This window comes from Orcinus orca, chromosome 7, assembly GCF_937001465.1.
Source record: "Orcinus orca chromosome 7, mOrcOrc1.1, whole genome shotgun sequence".
NCBI classification, from domain to species: Eukaryota; Metazoa; Chordata; class Mammalia; order Artiodactyla; family Delphinidae; genus Orcinus; species Orcinus orca.
In genome coordinates this window covers 89,961,824-89,988,108 of record NC_064565.1, presented here as the reverse complement: position 1 = coordinate 89,988,108, position 26,285 = coordinate 89,961,824, and the positions used below count along the sequence as shown (strand labels likewise).

The following is a 26,285-nucleotide window of genomic DNA, read 5'->3' as shown; positions in this document are numbered from 1 at the left end:
ATGTTCAAGGAGAACTGTCTGAAATAAAAAGGCAGGGGAAGGTTTTGAGGGGCATGTCTGAAGTCTCAGGTGGCTACAGATCAGCTTCAATGATTGGCTGCTCTGAATAAGAGTAGATGCAGGTCATATGTATGAAAGAAAGAGAGACGGAAAGAGCAGAACTGAGAGAGAACCAAGAGGGAGGGAAAATATGAACATGTAGGGAATAACCAAATGTTGTCTGAACAGCTAATCAAATTCAGTATATTCTGTCTGCTGGTGATTTGTCTTAAACTCTCCCTGAGACATCACAGCAAAAAATGTATTTCCTTTATATATATAATATGCATATAATATATATACTTATATCATATAATATATATAAAGGAAATATATTAAATATATATATTTTAATTTAGACACTCATATTCTAAATGTTTGTCAAATAATTATTGACATAATAGTACAAATAAGTTCAGTAAGTTCCTGATTTCATTTTGGTTCAAAGTACAGGCATAAGTTTAGTTTGATCAAATTTGTTTTTCACTTCTCATGAATTAGTAGTTTTCTGTTTCACAAGACTGGTTCCATCCCTTAAAAGCACTACTTTTCCCTTTCAGGGGGGCTTTTAACTTTTTTTTTTTTTAAGACAGGACAGCCTCCTTTGCTCAGCCCTCCTGGCTCCCTTCCAATGCTTCCTCCACTGTAAGTTTCCAACATGCAAACCCCCACTGCTGCTGGTCACCTAGGCAACACAGCAGTTTGCAGGATGGTGCAGGTCACAGGACCCTAGGGGGGAGAGAGAGAGAGAGAGAGAGAGAGAGAGAGAGAGAGAGAGAGAGAGAGACAGAGAGAGGGAGAGAGAGAGAGAGAGAGAGAGATTCAAAGCTTTAGATTTGTTCCTTCCATTCCAAAAATGTCTTTGACTCTGTCCCTTCCTCTCCAGCTATGCTGCTCCTCCCTTCATTCAAGCCCCTCTCCTCTCTTGCTGGTTGTCCCAGACTAGTATCCTTGTCTATGGTTTCCCTTATTCATTTATTCTCCACAAGTGAACTCACTTAACATGATATTGTCAGGCTTCAAAGCCTTCAATGCTTCTCCACTGCTCTCTGGAGAAGCATGACGCTCACAGAGCATGGCAGACAATGCCCTTCCTGTAGATTCTTTCCCCAGATACTATATGTTTTAGCCACGTTGAACACACTGCATTTTCCCTCTCCCATCATGTGGTTTTCCTAACCTAAGTTGCCCTTCCCACCTCTTTTCTGCCTAGTAATTCCTTTCTATCCTTCAAGAAACCTTTCAAACACTACCTCTCCTGTAAAAAACCTTCCTTGACACCTACAGACAGAGTTAGTGGCTTTTTCTTCTAGGCTCCAATGACATTTTGTATCTCATGCTCAGCAGGCTGCTTGCTAATTATCTGTGTGTCTGTCTCTTCAAGGGGACACTGCATTCCTTGCGGGCAGTGTTGCTTCCAATCCATTCCAATACCTTCTACGGCGCCCAGTTTAGAGTTCCATAAATAATTTTGAATGGATGAGTGAGCATATGAATGACAATGATCAAAAGAAGACTTAAGACTGAGAAAAAGTTATACTTTTGATTGAAAGGAGATTGCTGTCAATGTTAAAAAGAGCAGTTCTAGAAAAGGGTGAGAATGGAAGCCTAAACAGCGAGTTAGGGAGGGAGAGGGGGAAAAGTTAGTTGCTGGTTCACGTCATGTGATGAAGATTTACAGCAGTGAGAGCCAATATAAGCTGTTTTTCAAGATCGTGGAGAAACATGCTTTCCTGAAAAGGGAAGGGAAGAAATATGTGGCGACACGGAAGCAGCCAAAAAGGCAGTTGCTAATTCTCAATGATTCTAGCTCTGCAGTATCTCTCAACTACCTCTGTCCCCTGAAAGGTTCCCACCGCAGAAAGTTTCTCCCCAACCTCCCCAGCACAGGTCCTCAGTAAGTTTCACTGCCATGGCCCCAGGAGGTATCCACAGAGTCTCTGGCTTCTACCAGATATTAACTCTCCTCCATTTACCTAATCCTTGGGGTTTTTTTTGCTTTTTTGTTTTGTTTTGTTTTATTCAAACAGAAAGTCACAAAAATTATAATCCTTGTTGTACACAACTAAAACCCAATCTTATCTGCTGAACTCCCACAATAAGATTTTACTATCTACCAAATGAAGTCTGATCTCCTTATCCCTGCTTTTTGGGCATGATCATCTGGCCAATCGGCCACGATAGAAGTTGCACAAATCAACTTACTTTCCTACCTCCATCTGTTCCTTCTGCCTTTGCCTCTCTCTGAAATTCTCTTCCTTCTGGGGCTCTTTTCATGTCCAGGCTCCTACTCATATTTTAGGGTTCAGCTCAAGTATCACTTTTCCCCCTAACATTTTCCCTGCTTCCTGTACTTGGGAATACTCTCCTTTCTCTGCCTCAGCAGCTCAGGGCATTTTATCTATGTCTTCTGGTAAATATCACTTTGTACCCTGTGTTCTCGTTTGTCACTTTTACCTATTAGCCTACCATCGTCTTGAGGCTAGGGTTTCCTTTTGGGCTATTGGACCCAATTTTAACAAGTGTTGGGGGGTGGGGAGCGAGGAGCTCTCCCATACTTCCAATAATTCTAGGACAGCAGCAGGGTTTTGGAGAACTCAACTAAATTCTGACACTATCTACCTGACACAGATCCCACAGGTTGAGGGCTCAGTCCTATACGACTGCCCCCCATACTCCACCTCAGATGCCAGTTTCACGCTCAGGTTGTCACCTGTGCTTCAGACTGATGGGCTACAGATTGGAGGTTCCACAGACCCCTTCTTGAACTTCAGACACCAGTCACAAGTCCAGGTTGTTACCTCTACTTCTGACCAACTGGCTATAAATCAGAGGTGCCCTAGACCCCTCCTTGGGTTCGATTAGTTTTCGATAGTGGCTCTCAGAACTCAGAGAAACATGTTACTTACTAGATCACTGGTTTACTGTAAAAGAATATAACTCAGGAACCGCCGTATGTGGAGCTTCCCAGGGCAAAGTATGTGAGAAGAGGCTCCGAGCTTCTATGCTCTCTCTGAGTGTGCCCCTCTCCCCACATCTCCACATGTTCACCAACCCAGAAGGTCTCCAAACCCTGTCCTTTTGGGTTCTTATGGAAGCTTCATTACAGAGGCAAGATTGATTAAATCACTGGCCACTGTCAACTGATTCAAGGCCCATCTCTCTGGATGGGACTGAAAGTTCCAACCCTCTAAGCACAAGATGGGCTCCACTGGCAACCAGCCCCTTCATTAACATAACATGGCACCTTAATCAGTCTCAATACGGAGGAAATTCCAAGGTTTTTAGGGGTCACTGCCAGAAATGGGATTAAGGCCAAATACATTTATCTTATGAATACAATACTACAGGTTTATATCTGATTTATCTCTGCACTATTCCAGCAGGCCTGTGCATATACGCTGGGTAAACAGTAAGATAGGATGAGTGAAATTATTTTTAAAATGGATTTTTTTAACATCTTTATTGGAGTATAATTGCTTTACAATGGTATGTTAGTTTCTGCTGTATAACAAAGTGAATCAGCTATACATATACATATATCCCCATATCTCCTCCCTCTTGCGTCTCCCTCCCTCCCTCCCTCCCTCCCACACTCCCTATCCCGCTCCTCTAGGTGGTCACAAAGCACCGAGCTGATCTCCCTGTGCTATGTGGCTGCTTCCCACTAGCCATCTATTTTACATTTGGTAGTATATATAAGTCCATGCTACTCTCTCACTTCGTCCCAGCTTACCCTTCCCCCTCCCCATGTTCTCAAGTCCTAAAATGGATTTTTTAATGCTACCAAACTCATTTTTGATTCAGGATTGAGGCAAGCAATGCAAATAAGCATGCAAAATTAAAAATGTCCAGACTTTTGCTCAAGAAACCCCCAGAGATACTGATCTAGAACATTATTGTGATTATCAATCTAGTTCAAGAAACTGTATTTGAGTAAAAAAGTTGACTTCAAAAATGTAGAAGTCGGAGATAGGTAAATATAGGTAAGCTTCTGGCTAATAGAGTTAGCTGTACTCTTGTTGTATTGCTTTATTTTTAGCAGATTGTAAAACACAAAACAAAACAAAACAAAAACCATAATAGTGATGTTTGAAAGAAAACAGCATTGCTGCAAGAAAAATGAAAAAACTTCACAGGATTATCATGGGACAAGAATGGAATGAAATATCCACTTTTTAACAGCCATAATAAATACAGAAAATAGCAAAGGGACAAGTTAATGATTTTTAAAACTCATCAGAAGAACAAAATCTATGAATTCTACTAGTCAAATGGTGTGTATGTTAGTAAATCTCTCTCTCTCATGCTTGTGTGATTCTAAAAAAATATTGATCTTTTGGTTTCTATTACAGAATGGATATAATATTGCGCTCTTTTCAATAGTTTAGATTATATATGGTGCTGCTTTAATTTTTAGATTCCATTAACTTTCTTGGAACATCTATTTTTAAAATACCTTTAGGGTTGCCAACTGCAAATAAGAAAGAAAAGAAAAGGTTTATGTCTTCTCAGTTTTGTTTCATACCTTCCCATATAACTTTTTTTTTTTTGAGTTCCACCTCTCTAGTTTTTAACTTGGTAAAAGAAAATTCATCAATTTTCTCATATATCTTAATAAGATATGATGAATCTTAAATTCCAGGAAGCAAAAATGAACAATCTGAGGTATTAATATTAGCTATGAGAAGTTTTCGCTGGAAAGGAATTACAGATACTATGAGATATCCATCCTGTAAAGAACTAGAGTTACAATAAGGTTGCTGGGTTTTCCCAGAAAAACCATACCGGGGAATATTTATGGCATATCACTTTTTTTTTTTTTTTTTTTTTTGCGGTATGTGGGCCTCTCACTGTTGTGGCCCCTCCCGTTGCAGAGCACAGGCTCCGGACACGCAGGCTCAGCGGCCATGGCTCACGGGCCCAGCCGCTCCGCGGCATGTGGGATCCTCCCGGACCGGGGCACGAACCCGCGTCCCCTGCATCGGCAGGCGGACTCTCAACCACTGCACCACCAGGGAAGCCCCTATGGTATATCATTTTATCGATACCTGTGGCTGTAATCTTCAAGGCCCAATTCCAGAACGGGATGTGGTGGAGGAGGAGGTCCTCCGCTCTCAGCCCATCCGTCATTGGGAAGCAAGAGCTCTATAAGCAAAGAACAAATAAAGCTGTAGTAAACAGGAGGCAGAACCATCCAGCGCCTGGTTTTGTTTCAGTCCATCTCTCAGACATAATTTTCACCAACACAGAAACCAGCCTTGAAACAAATAAGTCCTCACACAGCACTGAAGGATTCATATGCACGCTAATACAGCCTGTACGGGGAAATGTAAGCCTGATAATGTGACTTGCTGGCAACCCCTGGCAAGTGAAGTCCTTGCATCTTAACTACCTTTTCCCACCTGGGAAGGGTTGACACATATTCACTACCTGTGATTTGTAGAAGATTAACAAGCCATTTCTTTTATGACAACGTTTTTGTAAACAAGACTCTATAATGAATGCTCTGGATTAAATGGTGATTTAAGCATTTGCCTCAGTGACAAAAAGTACTTAAAAAAAAATGAGATACAGTATATCTACTCACCATTTAGACACCACAGAGGTAAAAAAATATATATATATATTCTTTTTGCATCTGTGTTGTAGTGGAAAACTCTGAGTTTGGGGCCTCGGAAGCAAAAGACTGGGGTCTGAGTTCTAGTTTTCCTACCTGCTAAAAATGTTTACTTTTTCAGTCTATTTCATACAGAAAAACATAGACACGTATACTGAATATTACAACAACTAATAACAAGGTTTGTTGAGATCTTATTGTGTATCACACACTGAGCTAAGCCTTATGTATCATTTAATCCTCATTACTAATGAAAATATTAAATAATGTATGAAAAAAATTATAGAGCATCGTGATTAAGAATATAGTTCGTGAAGCAAGACTGCATGTTTCCAATCTTGTAATGCTGTATGAACTTGGGCAAACTACTCAACTTCTATAAACCTTGGTTTTTTTTTTTTTTTTTTTTTAAACCTTGGTTTTTATATCTATAAAGTAGGGATAAGAATACCTTCGTTGGAGGAATACAAGGATTATATAAGATAGTGCATATTCAAGCAGCAATTTATAAGTGCAATGAGTGCCAATGAGTAAGTAAAGGATTATTATTCTGTACACCATAAACTCTGCTATGGATCTATTACAGTGAGATATCTGTAAAAGGTAGACTCTATTGCTAGAACAAGAAAATCATCTCTTTGTCCTTGAGAAATGCTGCTGGGAACAACCACTCTGACTTGCCCACATACCAGGTCTGATGGTTAATTTTATGTATCAACTGGACCGGGCTCAGGGTGCCCAGACACTTGGTATTCTGTGAGGCTGTTTTGGGGTGATATTAACATTGAAATCAGTAGACAGGGTAAAGTAAATCGTACCCCCCCTTATGTGGGTGGGTGGGCCTTATCCAATCAGCTGAGGTTTTGAATAGAACAAAAAGGTTGACCCTCCTTCAAGTAGGAGAGAATTCTTCCTGCCTGACTGTCTTCAAACTGAGACATTGCCTTTTTCCTGCTCTTGGATTCAAACTGAACCACTGGCTCTTCCTAGGTCTTGAGCCTGCTGGCCTTCAGACCAGGACTACACCAGTGGCTCTTCTGGGTCTCAGCTTGCCCACTCACCTTGCAGACCTTGGGACGTGCCTGCCTCCATAATCACATGACCCAATCTCTTAAAATAAATCTGTGTATGTAATCTATATATACATATACAAACCCACGAACGAACACACACACACACACACACCACTGGTTCTGTTTCTCTGGAGAACCCTGATGAATACACCAGGGAAGCACTTGCTCCAAGCTCTGCCCCAGACACCAGTATAAAATGGAGGCAGTTCTAGCAGTGCTGACATGTCCCAGGGAATGAGATTTGAAGCAGGAATCTGGTAAGTAAGATGATCAGGGTACAGAAGCATGAGGAGCAAAGGCAGCCAGCACTGTCCCCCTGCACTGTCCCCCACTCCAGTGATCTGGTAATATGGCAGCAGTTAGGCAGCCAAAGATTTGCTGAGAGAAAAAGAGCAGACGGTCTACAAGATAAACTGGAACAAGGGACATATTGGAACAACATCTTTTCCATTGGTTCTAATCACTCATCCTCAAATTCTCAGTCCATCTTTCACTGGTGGTAAACATAGCTGTGACCACATAATTGCCTGCTCAAAAACACTGCAGTCACACACACCTGCCTACAGAATAAAGGTCTGTGTCCCCGGCAGCCAACTTTATCTCCTATTACACATTAGCCACTCAAGACTATTTATTGCTCGCAGACCACAAGGCCAGGTTTTCCTACCCCAGTGTCTTTGCTCATATAATTGCAAAACCCACTTCATCCATTAAAGTCCCACCCTTCTCCCAAGGTCCACCTCAAATATCCCCTTCTCCATGAAACCTTCACTGTTGCTCTGGGATCTGTAGGTACTTTTACAACAGTGGTGGAGAATATTAGCACTCCCAGTGTCTGTGTTCTTCCTTTTTTCCTGAGCACACAGCTAGGCCCCAGACCCCATTTTCTAGCCCTCTTTGTATCTAGACTGGTTCTTGCCAATGGAATGTGAGTTACGGTGGTCAATGTTGTGCCCGGTCTCAGTGCTTAAGGAAGGGTATATGCAACTTCCCCACCTTCCCCCCAAATCCCATCTGCCAGCTGCAACCATGAGTGGATGAGGCACCAGAAGATGGCCCAGCTACCAATAGAAGGAGCCCAAGTCCCTCAGTTCTCCCTGGGCTGTGATTTGAGCAAGAAATACATCTTCAGTATCTTTATCCACTGACATTTTGGCTCTATCTGTTAATATTACAGAAAATAATTCGTGTGTAACATTTACCATGTGCTGCTTTTGCAATGAGCTATCTATCACCTATTTATCTACATTCATTTCTCTTACTGGACCACAGGTAACTTCCTCCTTGTCCATCTCTTCCTCCTCTCCTTCCTCTTCTTCTGCATCTCCTCTGGTTTTATTACGATCATTAACTTTCATTTTTATTTCATTCACATGAATAATCTATGTGTTTTTAAAGTAATGATAGATGCAGAGGTTAGTATCTTCTCTGATGATTCTTTATCCTTGGTACTTTTTAAACAACAAATCTAGTTGCTGTAAAGAATATTTTTTTCCCCTCTTGGCCCAAATACCTTTGTTAAGCCCTTTATCACCGTGAAAGTCTGGAATTCTTATCCCCTAAAAATAGTATTTCTGGATCTCACTGAGTGTACAAGGTCATTTTATATATCGCCTGTGAACGTTGCACCTCTAGTCACTACTTCATCCATGACCAAATGACCCTTATTTTAATCACCATCTTTTATTGTTGTGACTTGTTTTACAGGATCCATCCTGCCAGGGCCAGATCAGAAAAGAAGGGCAAAAGAGTTTGTGCCTTTAGACTAGAACTCAGCAAGCTATGGCCCTGGCCCCAAACCGGCCCGCCAACCGGTTTTGCACATAAAGTTTCACTGCACACATGCACGTACTGTCTGTGGCTGCTTGCGCACTACAGTGGCAGAGGTGACGAGCTGCGAACGAGATCCTATGGCTCACAAAGCCTGAAATATTGACTACGTGGCCCTTTACAGACAAGGTGGGCTGACCCCTACTTTAGACTGTTTTTGAGAACAATAACAGCATTGTATTCAACGTTGCAGCCTAGCGCATTCTGCACAACGGAGGTATCCCAGAAACATCAGGAAAATTGCAAAGTATAATTCAATTTCTGATCATCACTGCAGCGGCAGTGCCTTACGTGCTCTAGGGGGGTGGATACACGCAGGTTCCCAGGAGGGAAGATATTATAAATAATCACACTATTATGTGTCTCTTCAAAGGACCCCAGGGCATGTGGATCCGGTGGGACAGGACATAGAAGCGAAACATTTGATTTGGGGTATGGATGAAAGTCCTGAGAAGACCTCAGTGGGTGATCCCGGGCAGACTTGAGGCAATGGGCTACTGGGGCAGCGGCTGGAGTTTGCGTGAACTGAAAGTGGGGAGGAAGCAGGAGTAGAGCACAAAGGGAAGATGAGAACTATTAAAGGAGAGGGAAAAACAAACCAGAGGCAAACTGTGCTTAGGCTGTAACTTGGCCCAGGGTGAGATCTGCCAGCAAGATTCTTCAGAAAATTCAGTGTTTGTGCACTTCATTACCATTCGAATGCTTAATAGGATTTTATAGTTAAACCCCTGGGACACAACCTCCATCCTATTACCATCTTGGAGGCCTACACTCATTCCACTGCGGGCATTGCGAGCAATTCTCCAACGCAAATGTGAATTTTCTGGTGTTACAATTTCTACAAACGTTAGTTCTAAACATGCCTTTTCTCTGTAACAGCTTGACAGGAATATGTATATATAAAAAAAATAACAGTGGAACAATGGGTGGTAGTACTATTATTACAAAAATAGGTGGAACACAGCATATCAAGATTGGACTTTTAAATATACAAAGGAAAGGAGGAAAGGAAGAAAAAAAAAGTTAATATTTTGGCTGTAACCGTTCCTCTCCTCACTAGACATTACATTTTGTCAAGTCAATCTTGTTTTTCTAAAGGAGCTCCTTCAAAAGGCTTGGTGGTGGCGAGTCAACACTCACTCAAGTTTCATGAGTCTTTGAGGCCTACGGCCACCTCGCGTGCATCGTAAACTCGGGAACTCTCAATGGTTCTCAGAAATGAAAATGTTGTTAACGCTACACAAAGATGTGATGAGCGTGATATTCTTCTACAGCATCATGTCTATAAATTCCGTTATATACATTTTTTGGTCTCTCAGTCAATAGGCTTATATAAAAAGAAAGAGCATTCCATCTACTGGCCTCTTATAATTAAAATATAACAAATCTGTGCTTTGATAAGCCTAATTCTTATAACCAAGTATTATATCACAGATCCCCAAGGAAATAATGACAATAGATTTTGCTTTTTAAAAAATAATGTTTAATGGGGTCACTTCTTAAAAGAACTGGATTTTCGATGTTTCCTTGGAAAATTGAGGTGGGAGGAGGATGTGTAGCAGTAACCTTATGGACCGCGGATCTATGTCTCAGGAGGGAGGGAAGAGACAGAACCTCCCAGTGGTTCTGTGCCTAAAGGACTCTAATTGTTCAGTGACATACAAACTCTGAACACTCTGCTGAAGTTCCAAAGTATTACTGCATTTTATTTTTAGCGTGTGTTTTGGGTGGACTTTATGATTTAAAAATTTTTTTCTGGGTGGATCCTTACACTATATCTAGTTCTACAGTTTCATTATTTTAGCCTTTGCTAGCCTTCCTAGAGATAGTATCCCATTTCCTTGAGGATCTCAATGTCCTCTAAAAATATACTGCGTAATTATCACTTCAGCATCGATATTTTATAAGTACTGAAAAAGACAGAGGATGGGAGGTAATGTGTCCAATGTTCCTTTGGACATCACTGGTGTAATTAGGAATAAAACCCGGAACTTGGATTGTCACTGGACCACATGTTGCTTGAGAATTAAGTGCCAATCCAGTTATATAAAGGCTGGAATGTTCTTGATCATTATTTGGACGCGGTAGACAGAAGGCTCTTCTGGTGTGAGGGAAACTTGCTGTTCCTTCCCCAGATTCTCCTGCTATTGCGACTGAAGGACTCAGAAGGAGATGCTGCTTTGTCAAGAAAACTTTTAATTTTATTAAGATGAGGAAAGACATACTGGGTGTTTCTTTATCTGACACAAAGTAAAGTCAGCTTCTAATGGACACTCTTGGGATGAGGTGAAAGAACAGTTTCAAGAGACCAGTGTAAGACAGGGCCCATCCTGTGGTTTAGGGAATGAACTTGAGTCAGAAAGACAGGAGATGTATTCAGGTTCTGCAGGGATTATATATGGTGTTGGGTTAGTCATTTACTCTCCTATTTCTTCATCTGTAAAATGAGGATAATAATACCACACACTTTGAGTGTGCATGTAAATTGCTCACCACAGTATGTGACAGTAAACAATAAATGATCACAGCTGTTGCTGCTACTCTCACTGAAACAGAGGAATTCAGAGGAAAAAACATCCCATTCAGATGAAAGAATTTAATTCCAGAGGAACCTCAGATTTACAAGTCTGTTCTGATGGAGTAATCTCAGAGTCTAGAAATTGTTTCCCCATCGTTAAATTTGGGTAACATCTTAAGTGTAAATAAGGGATTGATTATATAAACAGCACCTCCACTCACTAGACTACTATGCAACTACTGAACGTGATGTTATGGAATATTCAATGACATAGTAAGATTTTCATAATGTGCTATTAATTAAAAGGCAATTTCCTAAACATTTAATATATATTTCATTTTATTTTATATACACATATTTACATGAAGGAAACACTTTCAATATATACATAATGTTATTGATCAGTATCTCTGACAGAAATATGCGTGCCACTAAATTTTCCCTTTATTGCTTTTCTCTTAATTTTCTGTCATGAATATCTATTGCTTTTGCCATACAAAAAAGTAAAGTTACTAAAGAAAGGAGACGCAGGGAAATAAAAGAATTCTCTTGGTGGCCTTAAGTATAATTTTTGAAAAACAAAGAAGAAAATCCAATGTCTTTACATGTAGAGCTCTACTAGAAATGTGATCCATACAAGATAGTAGTAGTGAGGCAATAACAAAAACATTCCACCATCATATCATGGTCTCGGTTCACAGTATTTACCGCTCAGAAACAAGAATAATCTGTGAACTGTGTTATGACCACTTTATGATTTAATACTATTCCATATATCAATATTTTGTAAGTTTAGTTGTTATTTACACTTGGTAACTCCCAATATTAAAAGACTGTTAAAAAAAAATATAACTGTTTGTCATTTTGTTTCTCCAGGCATGGTTTTATTTTATAACGTAACCCTCCATGTTTGGGGCAGCAAGCATAGAAACCGTCACTTAAACTTTAGGCAATGCCAGGAATCTGCTTCACAACCTGTGAGTGAGATCTCCCACCCACCTCTCATTTTCATGACTCAGAGTAATGAAGTCTGCACTTAGTCTAATTAATTCCCCTTTGTTCCTTTTTTTTTTTTCTAAATAAACACTCTCCTGTTTTCTCATACCACTTGCAGCAGATGAGAATGGATAGAATCTTACCTTTCTGTTTGTTTTGTGGACTGTAAGTGCCAAATGGATGCAATGTACTATTATCATTTCTCCTGGAGGTGGTTACAGCATTCTGACAGTTCTCAAAGCACGGCTTAGAAAACGCCCCACACTCTGCAGGTTCCTGAGGGATGAAAATAAAAATGACGTTGGCTCTTTTATTTATTTATTTAGTTAGTTAGTTAGTTTCGGTACCCGGGCCTTTCACTGTTGTGGCCTCTCCCGTTGTGGAGCACAGGCTCCGGACGCGCAGGCTCAGCGGCCATGGCTCACGGGCCCAGCCGCTCCGCGGCATGTGGGATCTTCCCGGACCGGGGCACGAACCCGTGTCCCCTGCATCGGCAGGCGGACTCTCAACCACTGCGCCACCAGGGAAGCCCCACGTTCGCTTTTTTAGTATGTTCCAACTTGGTCAATGGAAGCAAAGTGAAAGAACGATCAATTTATGAATAATCTTTCAAGAGTCTATTGCACGTAAGTCCTCGACTGTGGAAAATCAAAATGGCCCTATCAGTTAAAACATCTCTGAACAGGCAATAAAAAATACTGACAATGTGGTGTTAAGGCTTAGGAGTGCTGATGGCAAGCACAAAAGCAGATTAACATTATTATTCTTTCCCACCACTTACAACTAGCTTCTTTCAAATTTTCTTCCATCTGGGAGTACAGCTTGTGGCAGTGTCAACATAAGAATACAGTTCATGCCAAGGGTGTTTCTCTGCCAACTAGCTGGTTCCTGTCTCCCTCTCCCTTGGTGACTAAGTGTATATGCTCTAGGACAAGTCAGAACCCAGGCAGGTTTGTCACTGAAATGTCATGAGCGTGTTCCACTGCAGACACTAGGCCTGTTGGCCAGGAGCTAAAATAAACTGCTGGGACAATGCCAGACAGTGGTTCTCCTGAGATTTTTTTCCTCTTCTTCCATATTTCCCCCATCTGTTTTGATTTTGATAGTCTGTAAACAAATTCAGTTTCCTTAAAACTGCTAGCTCCAGAATAAACCGTGTTCCACAGGTGCTGCCGAAGCACTAGGAATGGGCCGTCCGCAGGGAGCTCTAGTGATTGTTCTAGAGGAATGAGGCACTGAGAACTGGGGTTTGCTCTGGTTCATACTGTGTGTCTTCTAACAGATTTCAAAGAAGTAATTTGAAAGCCATCTCAGGGCCGTTCCCTTGACCATTTGTGAGAGGAACATTCCGCAAACACAAACATAGATCTGATCCCCAAAGCTCTTTCCTTCTGAAAAAGAGCATTTGGCCCAAATAATGCATTTGATTTCTACTTTCCTCTTTAGTTACAGAAACTCGGTATCCTACTAGTTAAACAAAATATTCAAAACATTCCATGCATGCATTCTTCATAATTAACATGTTTTCAGCTGCTGAAGGTCCTTTAGCTTTTTGTCAAGGCTTATAACACTTTTTCCACACCCGGTGTTACCTCTTGCCCCTGGTTCATTAGTCAACCCAAGCCTGGGGCAAGCTACTCCTAAATTAAAGCTGGAGCCCTGGAAGGTAGGAGAGGTAGGACCTACCTTGCATAGTCAAGTGCTTTAACAACAACAACAAAATTTTTTTTCTGCTTTCCCAGCTCTTTGATAAATGACACAATCAATATCCCAACAACTGATCAGTAACCAGCCTAATTAAAATATTCAGCCTGTAAAACAGAGCTGTCGTGGAGCCTTCCATTAGTGTCCCAGCCAATAAAAAATACAATGGATTTTTAAACATATTCTGCTTCCACCAAGCTGAGCTTACAGCTCAGGGGAGGGAAATGTTTTGGGGAAGGGAAAAAAAAAAAAAAAAAAAACAGGTCATAACCCATTTTTTAATACCAAGTCTCTAGGCTCAAATAGAATTACAATTGAACCTCAAGCTCATCCTTTGAAAAATATGTTTCTGTTTAAAACGATTTTGATTCAATCAAGGGCTCATTATGTATTCTTCACGAGGTCCTCATCAAAACTGTTTACATATCTTGTACATCTGGGTAATGTGGGAAAATACCCAACGACAATATATTTTGACTTTTCTTAAGTAGCGTCTTCAGTATTTTTTTTAATATCAATATAATGTTCAAGTAACCATTTTGGTATTCTTCCAAAATCTAACTAATTGATTTCCCTGAATATATGAGCAGAGCTGAGGCCTTTTCTAGGTTACAGATTCTTTTTTATTGTACCTGAGAGCGATTGCTGTCCACTGAAGAACCCTCCAAAAACACGAGCACACAACATATGTGATTTGACACAGCAAAACAGATTTGGGATATCAAATAGCTACAGATTTTTTTTTTAATTTAATAAAGATTATCTGTACATTAGGCTGCTGTCTTTATATGAAAAAAACACTCTTTAATCTTCATAGGTACCACAGAGATTCTCACTAGTTGAGAGAGCCAAGTGCCTGCTCACCCCCCATGGAAAGCATGTAAATATTAGGGCAAATAAAAATGGATCTTGGTTAAATGTCCTCAAAAAAAATGCTTTTTGTCCCATTTCTTATTCCCAATTGAGTCCCCAGTGAACAGTATTAACAAGAGAAAAACAAATACCGTATGCTAAGGCATATATATGGAATCTAAAAAAAAAAAAAAAAGGTACTGATGAACCTAGTTGCAGGGCAGGAATAAAGTTGGAGACATAGAGAATGGATTTGAGGACACGGGGTGGGAGGGGGAAGCTAGGGCGAAGTGAGAGTAGCATCGACATATATACACTACCAAATGTAAAAGAGATAGCTAGTGGGAAGCAGCCGCACAGCACCGGGAGATCCGCTCGGTGCTTTGTGACCACCTAGATGGGTGGGATATGGAGGGTGGGAGGGGGACGCAAGAGGGAGGGGATATGGGGATATATGTCTGCATATGGCTGATTCACTTTGTTGTACAGCAGAAACTAACACAGCACTGTGAAGCAATTATACTCCAGTAAAGATCCATTAAAAAAAAAAAAAAAAAAGAACTACAGCAACAACGACAACAACAAAGACACTCCTGAGGATGGGCAACCAACTGAAGGCTTAGTACTTTCTTCCGATGAAATAATTGTCAACCCAGCCCACAGTGTGAGAATTAAAATGAAAATACGTGCCGTAAAGGATAACGAAAACAGAGAGTACTTATCCTCTAGGCATTCACATATTTTAGAGAACGACTTGAAACAAGGGAAGATGAGAGGTGGAGAGGTGGGGAGGGAACTCTTTTAGCAATCATGTTCATTTCTTTTTTTTTTCTTTTACTTTTTCTATCTACACAGATATGGAATTCTTGAGCAGTGTATTCCAGACTTTTCTATTAGCTGAGGTATCTTTGTCCCAAGACATCTTAAGGGAGATCTAAAACACAGATGCATGGAAGGGGTGATTCAGGGGTCTACAGGTCATACTTCACACCCGCATCCAACAAGTGGGTTCTGTGGAGGTCTAGGGCTCTCGAGTAAGAACCAAATTCAACCAGAAAGCAGCCTATTCTCTCAAGGTAGGAAGCAAGCGATAAGGGTTTCATGACTATAAGTAAAATCAGTAAAATCTTAAAATAAATTAAAAAATTACTATAAGTAAAATCCCTTAAATATTCATGGAAACCTCTTTGTCACTTAAGCAGACACAAATGTTGGAAATGAGTTGGTTCATTATATATAGTCTCCAGTAATTGGGAAATTTACATTTATTTAACATTTACAAGGTTATGTACAGAAAAGTTAAAAGGTAGTTACTCCTTTTCAACAGCTGATAAAATGACAAAGTAAGATATAGTTGATAAGTTCACTACTTCAGCTTATCCTCTCAGATGAAGTAGGGTCTCAGATGCAACTTTTATCCATTCATTCAACAATATATAACAACTGTCTACTACTAGGTGCTGGGAAATGAGGATCTATGAAGGGATAAGGCAGACAACAGTATTGCTATCTATAAGTACAGAGCATTCAACTATGTATGTCTCTGCATAGCCAGGAAATGACCCACGTGGGATTTTAACTCAAGTAATCCAAAACTCCAGAGTCCAACATTTTAACCACTATCATCCCCAACTACTTTCCAGTCTTAATTTCAAAATCTTTTCATTTAAAAATGTTTAAGTTGAATTTATTATTAAAACTAATATTTTATATTAGTGTGTTTTAATAGGATTCTATTTTAACTTTGTGTATTACTGTATCACAAAAACATTATTTGTCCTTAGAGAATATATGTGTGATTTGCTGATGTTTCTCTCAACTCTTAAGTATTATCGACTTTTTTCTTATCTTTTCTTAAAATAATTTTTAGGAGCATTTAATAATTATTCTCTCTATATAAGTGAAAATAATGTTTTAGGAATACCTTATGATGAATATGATAGCTGTACACTATAATATATAATTGTATAATATAATAATTATATAAATAATATAATTGTATGTAACTGAAATGTTTAGGGATATCAGCCTTCAAGAATAGTTTACGTTCACACTTCATGAGTATGTAAAAATATTGCTTACATTAAAAATATCCATGAAGAAATCATGATAAAAGATTTCAAAAATACTTCTTCAATTAAAAACATTTATTTAAGAACATGAAGCAAGAAGCTTGTTTAATAGATCAAATTTTAAATTAGTTAAGTCCCAGGCACACATTACAGGAAGAATGTAGAGAGCTGATTGCATTATAATGATCTTCACAGTAAGCATTATATACATCTGATTAAGAACTTTCTAAGGTATGGACACTGCTAGCATGTCATCCAAAAAGTATATAAGCATGTTTTATGCTTTAATGTTTATAATATGAATAAAGCGTTATTCGTAAAGTCCAGAGCTCTAGGAGTTTCTGGGGGGGAAACTGGAAATTATGGACTTGTTACCCTAGATAAATTATTTAATTTATATGCACATTTTTACACCTTCCAGTTATACCTAAAATATACAACCGCCAATTTGCCACATAAACCCATCAGAGCACGTCTAGGGCATATTTTTCCAATTTCAGAATCAGTATGAGCCTAGTTACCATACTAGTGGTGGAAGTGTGAATATTCTGGTGGCCATTTGGGCAACTTGCAGAAGGAAATAAAAATTTGCATCACCTCCAGTGGTCTCCCTGGCCTCCTCAGAATCACCAACTGGATCATCCCTCGTATGTTTCCTTCCATGGACATTGATCGCCTAAGTGTTTCCATAGCTTCGTGGTTGGACTTTCCCAGAAGAGATTCCCCATTAACTGCAATCAGCTGGTCATTCACCTGCAGACGACCATCCTAGGGTGGAGGTAAGAAAAAGTGTTAAATAGAGAAAAACATGGTGATGACATGTGACTGTTTCAGGGAAAAGTTCAAGTTTAAAATGAAAAACGAAAAAAAAAAATAGCCATTAGAAATAATTTATTTTCCATGGCAGAAAAAGATTCTGGAGTTTATCAAATAGTCACAAATACTAACAATAATGAATTGTGTGAAAGTGATTTTTAGAAATCTTAGCGTTCCAAACTGTAATAATTTAGACATTTGTAATAATGTCTCTTAACCTAAATCTTTGGCAAGTATGCTACCTAGCCTGATTCTGACATTCGCTCTGGCAGGGACCATATTGCTGACTTAAGGAAAGGGGGTTTGGGAGCAAAAGAAAGTGGTCATATCGCTTGCATTTTCAGGCACAGAGAGACATCATGCTTAAACGTTGTGAGCTTGAGAGCAGTGATGCGTCTCCTAGATATCATTGCGAGCTCTACTGGATAGTGCTGAGAAAAAAAAACAAAATTCTCCTGTAATTTTCTCTAACACAACTAAAAAGTTGCTGGTCTGCAAAAGAACGCAGAGGTTTGTAACACAGGACCAATTTGCTATGATGTCTTCCGGCAGAAACGCTTGACAAAGGGGACTGTCAAGCCTTTTGTGATGAGGCTCTGACTGACGAGCACTTTCACCCAGCACCTTCAGGAAGGAACACCGCATGCCACAGAGCACTCGGAACTGCGGCAGGTGGATAGGCAGCCCAGATTCTAGTCTAAAGCACCTCTAGGCACCAGTCATCTTCAGCCAGAAGCCCCCCACAAGCTGGAGTCCATAGCAGTAGCTCAACAAACTGGGATGCCAGCTCTGCCTACAAAAGAACTGGTGGGGATCACAGTACATGTCCCCAACAGGCAGCCTAGGAGAAAAGATGCTTAAATATTGACAGTCTGATTAGGGATGTGCGTTATACCTGCTACACACTAGGGTAGAAAGTTCTTGCTGTGAGGCACAGATGCAATTTTAGGAAGGTTGTGATGCTAGTGCCACTGCTAATAAATTTAACAGAAATAACAGTAGGCTTGTATCACAGTTTTTCCATGAATTATCTCTAGACCTCACAGAACTCAAGAAGTTGAGTAGATTAATGCTTTTATTCACATTTTACAAATAAGGAAACCGAGGCAGGAAAGTGATGTAAGTTGCCCTAGGTCACAAAATAGAGGCAGAGAGAAACTGACTTAAGTTCAGGTTTCATGAACCTTGGCTCTTTTCAGTTTCTCTACTAGGACTCCCTTTGTTGTCTCTAGACTACAGTTGTGCCACACTAAAACAGGCAGAGGGAAGTATTAAAGTTTCTGCAGTTAGAAGTATCTGGGATCCACGTTCACATTAACAGAATGAAATGTAAAAGAAAAACAAAACAGAACTTCCCTAAGAAATGAGAACAACAGACATACAATGAACAAGAGGAGCAATTGTACAGCTTTGGGAGAGAAATCCTGTGGACAAGTTGATGAACTCTGACTAATGCGGCAGCAGATGGTCAGAGGAAGTTCCTCTGCTGACAGCTGGGAAAAGGGGGAGAGTGGTGAGAGCCGTTCTGGAGCGCTAATGCCCTCGTGGAGATGCACTGCACGTGCCTCCTGCTGCAGAGGGTGTTGGCCCATAGATCGTGGAGGTTGCCCAAAGGCGCACACGCCGTCCTGATGAGAAAAGTTGAGATGGCGAGGCCATGGGATGGATCGATCGAGCTGTAAAACGTCTGAGTGCACTGCCTCAACAGAGCCTAATGTCCTCTGCCTTCCTCTTGTTTTCCCAGCCCACTTAACCTTTCCTCTAATTTGGAGCAAATCTGGAAATGAGATTTACAGGAAAGGCCAAACGAGAAAGAAATGGCTTCATTTCTGTTATCTCATGTTGAGTGAGGCACATAAAGGATAAGATTAAGGCTACATGAAATGGGGTAAAACAAAAACAACCTTAATGGCTGTGGCAAGTGAAGTGAGACACTTTACTCCAGAAATTATTCTGTTCTATTACGGCATTTAATGCAAGGAGGACTAGTGGGCTGAATCTTTTGCGGGCAGTTGGGAGGGTCACTAAAAAGTTTTTTTTAGGAGGACTGGAAACAGATGTGCGGTTTTTAAAGACGAGGAGGAAGCAGAAGAGCTGGATCAGGATCCCAGCCCTGTTAACAGGAAATGAGGTCGAGCGCTGGATCTGCAGACGCTTAGTCTTGGCAGGACATCTCATCCGCTAGGACAGGAAGAAGAAAGATAAAGACTGAAATTTAATGGGTACTTCTAGAATTGAGGGAATGGAATCTGAGTGAGATCCACCTGGTAACCTCCCGTGAACTTTCTCTGTGAAGTATGGGGCAAGGTCTGAGTGAAGAGGTAAACAAGAGATAAGGAGATGGAAGAAAAACATTTTTTGTAAGATAATTTCTTACCAGCAAGTATTAAGCACAGACTTTTATTTTCAGCTACATTCTGAGTCTCAAGCATGCAGAACTACATTAAAGTAGAACATGTTTGCCGTATCCAAGTCCAAAACAAAAAGGCAGGTCAGGTCACTCCAGGGCAGCTGGGATTTTTTTTTTTTTTTTTTTTATGAAGACATTCACATTCATCACAAGCATCACTGGAGAGTTGCTGGTGTGATAAAAATCCACATACTCTCCTTTTTAGGCTTGGCTGGTCTGTTGCTATTGGTTTTTGCTTTTCCTTTATAAGATAAAGGATGGGTAATTTCATTACTGGTGATGCCAGTAAGTACCACATTGTCCTAACATGTAGAATATAATCACAGAATTCAGAGCTGGAAGGGTCCTTAGAGATCATCTTGTCCAACCTCTTCCGTTTATAAATAATGTGATGCCCAAAGAGGATGAGAAACCATTTATTGAACTCATCTTCTTAAGAGAAGGCACTTCCACAATCTATGTGGAAGAACTTGATCAGCTAGTTAAGATCAGAGCTGGATCAGAATAGCCCAAGTTCTGACTTCTCAGCACCCCCTATTCACTACCCATTCTGTGTTCTACGAAGATGACAAGTCCCTAAAGGGATCATGCTTCAAGGAAAAAGACTTTCAAATCCACCAGATGTCTCCTGGAAGAGAACCTTACATGAAAGCCAGAGTCAGACGATAGAAGATGGGGAGACAGGAGACTGGGCTGGGGGATGGCAGGGCAAGGAAGCAAGCTGGAAGTGGCAGGGGCAAAGGGGGTAGGGCAGGGACTGTTTACCTATCTAGCTATGTATACATACATGTGTATCCAGGTCTAGTCTTGATCTAAAATCAAGTTGATTCAATGAAGAGGTCATTACTCAAAACTCATCAAAGATTCCTCAAAATTGTGCATGTCTATTCTGCTTTGGATGATTTTTACCAAGAAAAGTCATTTTTTATGGTTTTATTTTTTTCTGTGAATACTATGTTTAAGTAAATACTTAGGCATGAGAATGGTAACTCTCCTCAACTGATTTTACATGAGTGAATTCAACTATCCAGGATGTTACCCAGGAATTCTAGGATATTTATTTCATCGTCATCTGGATCATTCTTGCATTCGTTGAATGAAAAGAAAATGCCCTTTCTGCTATGGACTGAGTGTTTGTGTTTTCCTCAAATTCGTATGTTGAAATCCTAACCCCCAACATGATGGTATTAGGAGGCAGGGTATTTGGAAGGTAATTAGTGCCCTTATAAAAGAGGCCTGAGAGAGATCTCTTGTCCCCTCTGCCGTATGGGGTTACAGCAAGAAGAAGACAGCTGTCTATCAACCACGTCTCACCAGACACTGAATCAGCAGCACCTTGATCTTGGACTCCAAACTCAAGGACTGTGAGGGGTAAATTTCTGCTGTTAAAAAACTACCCAGTTTATGGAACTCTCTTTCAGCAGTCCCAAAAAAGACACTTTCCTTTCTACTTTATGGCCATCAGGCCCCTAACCAAAAAGACCACAATTACACTCCTTACCTTTGGCAACCCCCATAACCAACTCTATCCAACCTCAAGCTAAGACGGAGTAAAGGAGGTTCCCAAAGAGGAAGAAAAATAAGAAAAAGAGGAAGGAGAACAGACTAAAGATAGAGAGTAACTTCCTCCACATCAGGGCACATTAGGATGAATAAAAACTGGTATGAGGGGCTTCCCTGGTGGCACAGTGGTTGAGAGTCCGCCTGACGATGCAGGGGACACGGGTTCGTGCCCCGGTCCGGGAGGATCCCACATGCCGCGGAGCGGCTGGGCCCGTGAGCCATGGCCGCTGAGCCTGCGCGTCTGGAGCCTGTGCTCCGCAATGGGAGAGGTCACAACAGTGAGAGGCCTGCGTACAGCAAAAAAAACAAAAAAACTGGTATGAGATTTAGGTCTTCTCCATGTCCTGGGATGGCTTCAAGTCTCATCAGCCCTAACCTGGTTCTAATGCAGGAGGAAGAATGGACTAGGAGACAAGGTGTCTGAGTGTTATACCCCCTTTTACTGAACACCAAATGCAGGCCAGTCCGTGTGCAAATATTTTGCATATGTTCTCATTTCTCAAAACATCCCTGTGATACAAGCATCACCCTCCACTAAGAGAGGTAAAAATGGAGGCTCAGAGAAATGAAGTCAAAGAATACTGTCAAAGAACACTGTCACAGCCAGGTCTACCTGTCTGAGTCAGATATGTACGCATTATGCTACGCTGCTTCTAAAATCAGAGTTCTAGAGATGATTAAAGGCACTACAATGAATATAATTATTTAATGAGTTTCTCCTTTGCGCAGTTATTGTGCTAAACCCTCTATATGCGTTAGACAATTTAATCCTTACAGCAACACTATACACTGGGGACTACTGCTCCTCTTTATAAAAGAAGAAACCAAGGATCAAGCAAGTTAAGTGCATTGTTACAAGTCACATGTCTAAAAGCAAATTTGAAGTAGGTCTGGGTCACTCTGAAGTCCATGTTTTCAACCACTTTGCTAGTGATTCTTGACCTTTATGGGCTCTTCTTAGACTCCTTTGAAAATCTAATAAAAGCTACAGATTCTCCCCTCTTAGAAATAAATATTTACATGATAGTTTCTCCACAGCTGCACATCTGGACCAGGTAATTCTTTGTAATGGGGAGCAGTCATGTACCTTATAGGATGTTTCACGTGCCCACTGAAGCGCATCCATGATTTCCGGGGGTCCAGTAACCTCATAGTTCAGCCCCTGCTGTGCCTCTGTCATGATTACTGGTGACACTGCAAGGCTTAATCCACCTCTTGTGGCCAATTTTTTGTAGGTCCCTTTCCCTCTAAAGTTCTAATGAACACAGAGGGAAGAGAAGAAAGCCACGGCAAAGAATGAGCCTCTGCAAAACACGAGTCAAGCATGCGGGAGCGGGCTGGCTAACACACAGGTAGCTGGCTGGGGCCCAAGGCCAGTCCCTATTTGGCCAGGGTGTTGAGAGGATTAATCATGACCAGATGTTGGTTCCTGCCTCTGCCTGTTTCTAATGGGGCCCTTGGTGAAGCCTTCGGGGACATCAGCGCCCAAATTCCAAACCCTGACTTCAGACTACAGGCAGCATTTCCTTGGAGTGGGGTAGAACGCCAGGCAGGAGGGCACCTGACTGAAAGAAAGGAATTTCCTGAACAAATATGTCTCAAGGTCCTAAAATCACTCCATGACAACATCTGCTTACTGTATTTGGGGGAAAAAAAAATCCAACCTAGAAAGATCCTTGCATTCCAGATTGAAATCGTTTAGCTTCATTTTCAAACAATAGCAATGAAAGGCAAAAGAATAAATCGAGATTTTTAAAGTATAGTTTTTAAAACAAAGAAAGGAATAAAGAAAGTTGGTAAGACTAGAAGCATGTAAGTTCTTGTCTTGAAGGGCATCTGCCCACATGAGTCAGTGTTTTACTACATCTGTCCTAACCAATATGAACGGTACCATTCTTCCCAAATAAGAGCTCTCTCTTCCAGACACAATAAATTGCGCTCTGATGTACACACCGTGGTGACGTGGCCCACACGCTTCCTTCTCAGCAAAATGCCCTTTGCATTTCTGCTCACCTGTTGAATATCTATCCTTCAAAACAAGGCTCAGCAACTGCCTTCCATTCATTTTTCTTCACAGGCAGAATTAATTGCTCCATTTCGATACCCATGATACTTTTATATTTGTCTACCATAGTTCTTATCATATTCGAATCGTTTATGTATTTATTATGCTACCAGCTTCCTGTATTATGGAATGAGTCTTTTTAAATTTTCTGTCTCCAGTGTATTATATATTGTATAACTTGCTGTAGCTGTAGATGTTCAGGAAGTGCTTGCTAAATTGAATCACTTGAAACATCTTTCATTCAGGTGCTTTGGACCTGGTGTATGTTTCATCTGCAATGGACAAACCCTGTAACTTACAAACGGTCACTGTAAGAGATTCCTGATCCCAGGCTGGCTTGGAGATGCTGGCACATGCTCAGAGAAACGTTATAATTCCAAAAGTGAAGCTTGATTACTTTCTGTGTACTAGCTCAATCTCCCCTTGTTCAGCTATTGTAAAATTTTAAATGTATCTAATTCAGTTATTAAGAGCCTCACTCCATTTTATGTAGCAAATCAGTGAAGTCCCAGCAATGCACCATTTATTCAGCATCTGTGGTATATGAGACTTTAATGAAAAATAACTGAAGAGTACTTTTTAGAGCATCAAAATATACATAATCCAAACCATTCTGATATAATGTATTATAATTCTTTCCTTTTAAAAGATCTTCTGGAAACATATGGGACATAAATAAACATACTGCAACTTACAGCCTTCACTACCGTCATTAGTGAATTTTACAATTTCCTCAGCAAGAAGTTTCAGGAGCACTGACTTAGAGTCATCACAAATATTCCTTGGCCTGCTTTGCAGCAATAGCACTCTGTGCTCATTTTACACTTCTTCTATTTCCTGTCCTTTCCGTTTTCTCTCCATCCCTTCTTATCTTCTTCCTGATCTTCTGCTTTTAGTTTACTCTGTCTTAGAAAACTGGATATTAAAAAGCTTATTAAGGTGTATGTGTTACACGAATCAAGAAGATCCTGCATGAATGCCTAACTAGATGAGAATCTCAGAGGCCTTTTCAACTTAATGAAAGGATCTTATGTATTCACTTTAAAAACAAACAAACAAAACTGTGCTCTTGTTTGTGCTAAGACTGCTAAAAGTCTGGTCTCTAAAAAGACGGACCCAGAGCGGAATGCCTAGACCAAAGCTCTGACCACATCATGAACTCAGCATCTCCACAATGCAGGTGAACATAGCTTTTCAGGTAAGAGGTACCATTTTCAAAGTATCATGATCATGTTATATCAGCTTTTGTAGAGAACAATTTAGTTTTTGATTAGGTCTACCAAGTCATATTTCTTCAAGCCTCCTGAGGCAGTCATGGAGTTCAAAGTACACATCAATATGACACAGAGTTCTAAAATTTTATTCAGCATGATATAAATTTATTTCTTACTTGCATTTCCATATATAAGATAAAAATATGGAAGTGCTAAAAATTGGCAAGAAAAGCAATGATTGATGCTGGTATTATGGGATTTTAAAAGTAATGTTCTCTTATATCTCTTTACAATGTATTGCAGAAAACCCATAAATGATAAGCCTGATTATATTAATTAACATATACTAACATTTTTGGTTTTTTTCTAAAAAGGAAATTGGTTTAAAATATTTGGCATAACATAGTTGATAATTCTTTTTTTCATGTTTAAGTTAGTGATTTTTTTTTTTAAGGCAAAATTATTATTGGGTATATAGTGATGGTGAATTTTTCCAGGCAGAGTTCCTGCTTTTAGTTGTTCATACAATATCACAATTTTGTGGTTAGGATGAAATATTAGAGTTTGGCTTCTAACAGTTGAGGATTTGCAATGAAGCTGTTTATACACCCAGACTGTATGGTCCTTTTGTAAGAGGTAAAAACCTGGAAGACATGACTATAGGTAATGATCTTTATAGCTCTCCTCCAGTAGAAAACACTAACAATTTTAAGAAAAATGGATAGTTAAAGAAATCATTTAACATTTGTGTCACTTCAAATGCCGTCCTTTTTATCTTCCTTTGAATTCATTAATTATAGATCCATCACATGATTTACAGGTACCAGCAGAAATGGAGGTGGAAATTACTCCCGCTAGGAACTCCTACTGAACTCCTGTTAAGTAGCTTGGAGGCTGTGAAATGTCCCATACTATGAAGAGACACAGAAATTCAGCACCAAGCACCGTGTTCCCGGAAATTCTAGGACTGTGCATATTCTCTCCAAAAATGCATACTTTTCGTCATTTTAAAATAGGGGGATTGCTTGTACCATTTAATTTTTTTAACCTATTACTAAATGGCATAAATCATGCAATTCTGCATCTCTCAGAGGCTGTATTCCAAATTTCCTAAGCATACAAGAATCAAATTACTTAAATTATGTCTATTTTATATTCTGAGTGCATGCATTTGCAATTAGCTATGTCAGGCATTTTTCTTTCATTTAATTTCATCATCATCAAGTAGTATTTGTTAAGTACAAACCTAGCTAATTAATTTTCTAGAGAATAAAAGGTATTCTTAAATTCATTCTCTCTATTTAAGAGCCCTTAAATAATCTACCTGACATATGACATTTTTTCCCATAGCAAAAACTGCCTTTAAATTTTAATTTTTACATTATTGTTTCAAGGTTTCAATAGAATGCATTACACTTCCAAAGTGAGTATATTCAAATTAAAAAACATCATTCAGAATTAGTACAACGGACTCCATGGAATTTTTATTCTTACTATAAAGGGTGTTAGTATT

At 40.0% G+C, this 26,285-nt stretch overlaps 1 protein-coding gene across 1 annotated transcript in view; it reads right to left on the bottom strand.

Moving 5' to 3' along the window:
• PARD3B (par-3 family cell polarity regulator beta) overlaps positions 1–26,285 on the bottom strand; it is a 1,037,324-nt gene that overhangs the window by 426,398 nt on the left and 584,641 nt on the right. The window contains exons 12-14 of the mRNA XM_012532519.3: positions 17,302–17,472; positions 12,220–12,352; positions 5,091–5,187 (exon numbers count right to left, since the gene is read on the bottom strand). Of these exons, the coding sequence (XP_012387973.1) occupies positions 5,091–5,187; positions 12,220–12,352; positions 17,302–17,472 (401 nt within the window). The remainder of the gene's footprint in view (positions 1–5,090; positions 5,188–12,219; positions 12,353–17,301; positions 17,473–26,285) is intronic.